A 7,500-nucleotide genomic window follows, 5' to 3' on the forward strand; every position below is an offset into this window, starting at 1 on the left:
AAGCAAACTCCCTGTTTCCTCAAGTGCTGCAAACGGCTTGAATGGTTTTTCTTGCCGACCTGTCTGTCTTGTAGACTATGTGAAAATGCAAGAGGGTGAGTGTTGCATCGAGACATATATAGCCTCCCTTTTGTGGGGAGAAATACATTGAAAACTAGTCAGATATGACTTAAATGCCACTTGTAATCATCAATTAAACGGACCATTTCCCAATGTTTCTAAACCAAGATCCCCCATGTCTAGATTAGAAGGTACTGTCTGGCACAGATCCTGCTCTGGCTCGCCGGACATGGTCCAGACTTCATGTTTAGAAGTGGCTACTGTGTGCTGCAGGATTGGCTCAGTGGGGAGAAGTCAATCAATAAAGATGAAAGTCTATTGTCCCGCTGCTCTGTGAGCATCACACCACAGCTGTCCTTTCAAGCCTTTCATCATTCTGTCTGCAGAGAGTGCGACCCTGGTAGCCTGGGAGAACCCAGCCTTTCATCATTCTGTCTGCAGAGAGTGCGACCCTGGTAGCCTGGGAGAACCCAGCCTTTCATCATTCTGTCTGCAGAGAGTGCGACCGTGGTAGCCTGGGAGAACCCAGCCTTTCATCATTCTGTCTGCAGAGAGTGCGACCCTGATAGCCTGGGTGAAGCCAGCCTTTCATCATTCTGTCTGCAGAGAGTGCGACCGTGGTAGCCCGGGTGAAGCCAGCCTTTCATCATTCTGTCTGCAGAGAGTGCGACCCTGGTAGCCCGGGTGAAGCCAGCCTTTCATCATTCTGTCTGCAGAGAGTGCGACCCTGGTAGCCCGGGTGAACCCAGCCTTTCATCATTCTGTCTGCAGAGAGTGCGACCCTGATAGCCTGGGTGAAGCCAGCCTTTCATCATTCTGTCTGCAGAGAGTGCGACCCTGGTAGCCTGGGTGAAGCCAGCCTTTCATCATTCTGTCTGCAGAGAGTGCGACCCTGGTAGCCTGGGTGAAGCCAGCCTTTCATCATTCTGTCTGCAGAGAGTGCGACCCTGGTAGCCTGGGTGAAGCCAGCCTTTCATCATTCTGTCTGCAGAGAGTGCGACCCTGGTAGCCTGGGTGCACCCAGCCTTTCAACCTGACCTCACAGACTACATCTAGTGGAGGCTGGGTTTACCCAGGCTACCACCCTGGGGCCACGCAGCCCACACTCAGCACTACAGATCAAAGGCTTATAGGTGTTAGCAGCATCACCGGATGAGAGTGAGAATGAGAGGAGATGCGGGAAGGAGACTTTGACTTTCACAATTTGTCTTTGGATAGCTCAGTTTCCTATAGGACTTCATTCTGAATTGACAGCACAGTCTTCACCTAAAACTGGTTTCCAAACACCTGATACAGCAGGTCAAGCTTTACTTTTGGTGTTGGTTCATGTTGCCTAAACAAGAGCTTCATAAAGATTGAGCTTCTTGACTGAGCTTACCTGTGTTATTTGTCATTTTGCACACTTCCACTGACAAGCGGACACTTTTGGACACTGTGAACACTTTTTTTATATTTATTCTATCTTATTCTATTTTAATACTTTATTACTTCTACTTTATTACCTTTCTTATTTTACTGTTTGCTTTAATTGCCATTTACACACACTGTTTGCCCTATTTAACTGTTTCCTTATGTTGTTTGCTGTGCTGTTGTGCCATATTTGTTCACACGTGTGTAAAATGTCGTAAATGTTGAATGTTGAATCTTTCAGGTGTACCAGAGAGTAATTCACGTACGTTGTGTCATACTGTGTCAGCATATTGAGCAAAACTTTCAAAATGAAAGTCCTCCAAATAAAAGTCCTCTAATTTTGCAACACACCTTGAATTTAGTCATGCATATTGTCTCCTCTGACTCTCATTCTATGACTTATATGTTATAAACTGGAATGTGAAGTGTTGTATAGACATACAAATTATTTGATGAAATTCTTAACTCCTGTTGCGTCGGGGAAATCTTGATAAATAAAAGCTGTTAGACAGGAAGATGCTGACAGTATTGCATCATTTGCCAAATGATGTGACCTGCTCTGACAAAATCAGTCACATTGAGCCCAAAACACATTTTGAGTTTTAGACACTGTTGGAAAGAGGAGAATGGAAGCTTTCTGGTGATATCCAAATTATCCTTGTACTCCAAAGATTGACTGAGATGCATCCCTTCATGTCTTGGCTGTTTCCAAACTATGTTTTTGAGAAAAAGCGCCTCAAAGTAAGCTAGATCTGCTTGTCAACCTACATTTATGAGCTTCAAAACTATATTTAGCGTTCGAATTTCACAATAACCTTTACACAGAATGAAAGCCAAGGCTTTATTTGACTAAAATCTGGTTAAACCCTAGCCTGCTAAACCAGCCGCTCACGTGAACTCACATTTCATTTCGTTCTGCAGGACCGTCTGGCCTCAAGCCCTGGCTGGGAGGGCTGTAAGCAGAAACTGCAAAGTGGAAGAGCCAATCAGTGACTACGCTCAGTGCCCTGTGATTGACAGCGCAAGTTGGCCAATCAGGAACGCCACTAGCACTGCACTAACAAAACAATAATGGCCGCCTCCTTGCCTGTCCGTCTCGAGGAGTAATGTCAAAGTTAGTCTAGTTTAAACAGCCATAAAGTGCAGTTATTGCAGAAACTAGACTCAGTAACAACAATTAAACAAGTACAGGAGTATCGCCGCAACCGCGGAGTTTCTCGGCGGAAAATATGTTTTTTCCGTTCTCTTGAGTGGATTTGGGTTTGACTGGATCCAACGCTGATTGGCTGAAGGAGTTGTCTGTCAAGGCAAGTACACCCGACAAACCTCCGCCCACTGCTAAACACTGGCTGAAGGCTTCAGGCCAGACGGGAACGAAGAACAAAATGAAATGTAAGTTCACGTGACCGGCTGGTTTACCAGGCTAGTTAAACCCCAAAACAGCCAAAATCAATATTTTCGCATAAAAATCACGTTTCTACACAAACGGGCCTGTGCTACATGTGACTGATTTTGTCACATTATGCTGAACACCAGGTTCAGAATCGGCAGCCTCACCATCCTCTTCATCTCCTTGGAGACCTGGTTGCCCCCCAGGTGGTTGTAGAAGGGCCGGTCGGTCCAGTGGCCAGTGTTGTGGGTGACAGAGTTTGTCCTCTGGCGGTTCATTTTGGCAATCATGGCCTTCTCCTCTTTCTGCAAGAGACAAAGGTATGGTTCAGTGTATTAGCAGAAATAAAATGCAGTTTAATATCCCTGAAACAAATAACAGGCACAAAACGCTGAGCTATGTTGCCACGCTTCCCCGTCCTCGGTTTCCATGTCTTTCTCTTCACTGCAACATCTAGTATCCTAAAAACTAAGACCAGATTTTGTTGCATCATTTAAGCACAGAACCTATTATTCAGCGAAGTTGCACGCCAATGTTTTAAGAGGAGTGTGTTTTAAGAAAGTCTATGTGTGTACTAGATTTCGACTAGATCAGAGATTCAGACCATCAAGTTCAGGGTTAAAATCCTTCATCACTGTCTTTTTCTAACCTGACATTGCCAGATGGGGGAGGTATTGTTTGTTTTCACAAACCAAACCGTGCGAGATCTCGCGAGGCAATCCAGCTTGCTTGCAAGGTTAGTCTTTTTCAGGATCCTTCTTTGAACACTTTGGTAACTTCATTATGTTACCATGTCTTTCTCTTTGAAGAACATCTATGCCGTGCCCTTTGTGCTAGTAGCATTCTCTTCTCTCTCTTCATTCTCTTCCTCTCATGAGACCTTAAATAATAATATATTCAAGTAAGCCACATCTATCACCCAAAAACTCTTACTTGAATTTATTCTGTATCAAGGACTAATTATACTTCAAAATAAGCTCTTTTCAATAGCTGAACTTGAATAGTTGAATAATGAAACCACTTAAAACATTGCATAATGATCAGTCTGAATCAGAGCATTCTGCCTCAATAGATTCTGATTTAATCATCAGATTCCTCCTCTGTAGACATTCTCCCTCCTCATCCTCCTCACTCATCTTCATCCCTCTCTTCAGCTTCCGCATACTTTATCATACATCATCATACATTTACATCGCAGACAGATTCCAATCCGGTTTCCGAAAACACCATTCCACCGAAACTGCCCTTCTCAGAGTATCCAATGACATCATGATGGCCTCTGACTCAGGGAAATGCACTGTCCTGGTTCTGTTAGATCTCAGTGCAGCGTTTGACACGGTGGACCACGGAATCCTGCTCGGCAGACTAAAGGAGTGGGTCGGCATCTCGGGCAGTGCCCTAAAATGGTTTGCCTCCTACCTTAAGGAGAGGTGTTTCTCCGTGGCTGTCGGCCCTTTCAAATCTGACTCCGTCCCCCTCTCGTGCGGCGTTCCCCAGGGATCCGTGCTTGCGCCGTTCCTCTTCGCTCTTTACTTGCTCCCCCTAGGCTTCCTCATCAGTCAGTTTAAGGGTGTTTCTTATCACTGCTTTGCTGACGATATCCAGCTCTATTTTTCGTTTAAGCCCGATAAAATTGAGGAACTGAGCACCCTATTGGAGTGTCTGTCCGCCATTCAAAACTGGATGGGCAGCAACTTCCTACAATTAAATGCGACAAAAACGGAAGTGCTGATTGTAGCTGCCGAAAACATCTCCAAAAAAATAGCCTCACACTTAGGGTCCCTTAAGGACAACGTGCGCCCTCACCTGAGGAACCTGGGTGTCATATTTGACCAGTCCATGCACCTAGACAAGCACATAAAATCCGTGACCCGCACCTGCTTCTTCCACCTTAGAAATATTGCCAAACTCCGGACCATTGTTTCACATGCCGAACTGGAAATATCCATCCATGCATTCATTTCATCTAGACTAGACTACTGTAACTCCCTTTATTCATATCTCAATAAATCATCCGTGGTTAAACTCCAGCTGATCCAAAATGCTGCTGCCAGACTCCTCACCAGGTCAAAAAAGTCATGCCATATCACCCCCATCCTAGCCTCACTGCACTGGCTCCCGGTACAGCACAGGATCCATTTCAAAATCCTTGTATTTGCATTCAGATCCCTCCATGGCCAAGCCCCCGCCTATATCTCTGACCTCATCCACCCCTATGCAGCCAGCCGGTCTCTGAGGTCATCCAACCAAGAGCTCCTGTGTAATGGAATGTAATGTGTAAAGCACTCTGTGCATTCGTGCTGGGAAGGGTGCTATATAAATTAAATTTTACTTACTTACTTACTTACTTTATAGTATCATGCCACTGACTAAAATCAACAAGTCTATGGCATGTGAATGATGCAGATTTGGACAAAAACCTATGGAAGGTTCCTGTAGCCTACGGTTTTCTGAAAGACTTCAGCAAATAAATCAGAATGTAAAAATGTCCATTCCATCTCAGAAACTTGATAGACGCGTAAAAGAAAAGGGCAGGTGAGGAAGACCTTATTACTGAATGACACCTCCACAAGGCTCAGCAGGTGATTGCCTTGGACCTGAGTAGCACATCTATTTCCTGAGCACAGGACGCTCATACACTCAAAAGACACACTCAACAGGGCATCAGGTATATAATGATGTTTTTGTGGAAAAGTGGGAAAATAGGTAGAACAGGGTGAGGGTATGACTCAATTCAATAATTCTAACTTTTACATAGTTTTTTAGCTCACAAGTTTGATGTGGAAACTTGAAGCTTCCAGTGCACACTAAGAATGGACAGTGAAGTAGGAGACCTCTTGCGTCCAGCAGGAAAATCTTTGAGATGAGATATATTTGCATATTAATAGTATATCCATATTAATATTAATATTATGGATTTTTTAATGAGGGAGGAGTATCATTTTGTATGTATAATAATAATAATAATAATAATAATAATAATAATAATAATAACAATAACAATAACAATAACAATAATATATTATTATTATTATTAATAATATCTTGCCCCCACAGTGCTCGCTCAGTGTCTGTCTGTCTCCCTCCCGCTCTGTGTGCTGTGTGCCGAGCGCTATGCTGCCTGCTCTCTCTCTCTCTCTCTCTCTCTCACTGTCACACACACACACGCACGCACACACGCATGCACGCACACACACACAGTAGCGCTGTGCACTCGCAGCGGCAGTCTCTCTTCCTCTCTGTCAGTATGCGCCAAGCAACGAGCGAACACACACACTATTATACTGTTTAAGAAAAAGTTTAAAAATATTATGATTGAGGGATACAGAGAAGAGGAGGCGGCGGGGGGGGGGGGGGGGGGGGGGGGGGGGGCTGAGGGCACATGGTAATAGGGTACATTATGGCTCAGGTTAAAAGGAAAATAAGAAAATATGAAAAGTAAAAAGTAATTAAATAGAATGTTGACAGAGACCTGATTTAAGTTTATTTTGGAATTAAATAGGGGTAGGACCAGATAAGCAGAGGCTTCATTCCTACTCCTTTTCGAACAAATACTGTTATTTTTATTGCAATTATGATTAATATTGTACATTATTATGTTTTTTCCTTTTTTTGTTTTAAAATGTTTTTAATGTATTGTGTAGTATTATTATTATACTTATTATTATTTTTTATATTGTCTTTTATGTTAATGTTCGAAATAAACATTCATTCATTCATTCAAAAAGTACAGGAGTACCAAGGTAAAATGGCTCCCAAATGATCCTCAAAACATAAATTGCCATTACTAAACCAAACATGTTTGGTAGCCATGGATTCATAATTATAATAGCTTTAATTTGGTTGTCCTTCTTTACATACAGTAAAATGGCAATCTGTCTTGGATGTATGACTTCGTGAAAATCACAAAGATTTTCACTGTTGAGGTTTTCTTACTGCCTGGGAACGTGACGGATCTGTGAGCTCATGTTTCATTTGCTTTGTCAGTTGGTCTGGTGATGTCAGGCTACAAGCAGCATACATGTACAGCATATTCCCTCTCTTGGCTGTCTGCACAGGTTCTCTATATACCATTAAGCCTAGGAGAGTGTTTACTGAAGCATAAATGCAGCAACATGAGCGACACTTTCTTTTTTGTCGACGGCCATGTGTTGAGCGATACTTTCCAATAAGTATAAATTAGGCTAAACTTACCCTTTTCTGGCTGCAGCCCACGATGAGGTAGGTTTCTATGTTGTGCTTCTGCAGGTAGACGTCTCTTTCTCCCCCTGCACCCGGCTCCACGTCATAGTCTCCATTCAGATAGTTCAGAGTGGCCTTGGTGATATGGATGCGACTGGAAATGGCAACAACACACAGACATATAAAAGCAGATATCATTTACATTTTCCCATTCTTCAGTTAGCTTCAACGTTCTATGGCATTTTGTAAGGTTCGATTGTTGTCAGTTTGAGGTTCAGAATTGGACAGACATACCCAGCTTTTCCCCCGGCCTCCATGTGATTGGCTAGCGTGACGTCATTGGACCAGACGTCAAACTGCCACTTCCTGAGTCCCAGCACCCCACAATGCACCCTGCCGCTGTGGATGCCCACTCGCATGTTCACGTTCACCCCCGTCACCTCCCGTACCAGCCTAGA

General features: G+C 43.6%; 1 protein-coding gene across 1 annotated transcript in view; it reads right to left on the reverse strand.

The window, feature by feature from the left end:
* The window catches only part of adcy5 (adenylate cyclase 5), a gene marked incomplete at both ends in the record, with an annotated part of 169,361 nt that overhangs the window by 30,746 nt on the left and 131,115 nt on the right, over positions 1 to 7,500 (reverse strand). The window contains 3 exons of the mRNA XM_083642258.1: positions 3,028 to 3,165; positions 7,055 to 7,196; positions 7,337 to 7,495. Coding sequence (XP_083498384.1) covers positions 3,028 to 3,165; positions 7,055 to 7,196; positions 7,337 to 7,495 — 439 coding nt within the window. The remainder of the gene's footprint in view (positions 1 to 3,027; positions 3,166 to 7,054; positions 7,197 to 7,336; positions 7,496 to 7,500) is intronic.

The sequence above is a fragment of the Poromitra crassiceps genome (assembly GCF_964638095.1).
Source record: "Poromitra crassiceps genome assembly, chromosome: 8".
In the NCBI taxonomy this organism is placed as follows: domain Eukaryota; kingdom Metazoa; phylum Chordata; class Actinopteri; order Beryciformes; family Melamphaidae; genus Poromitra; species Poromitra crassiceps.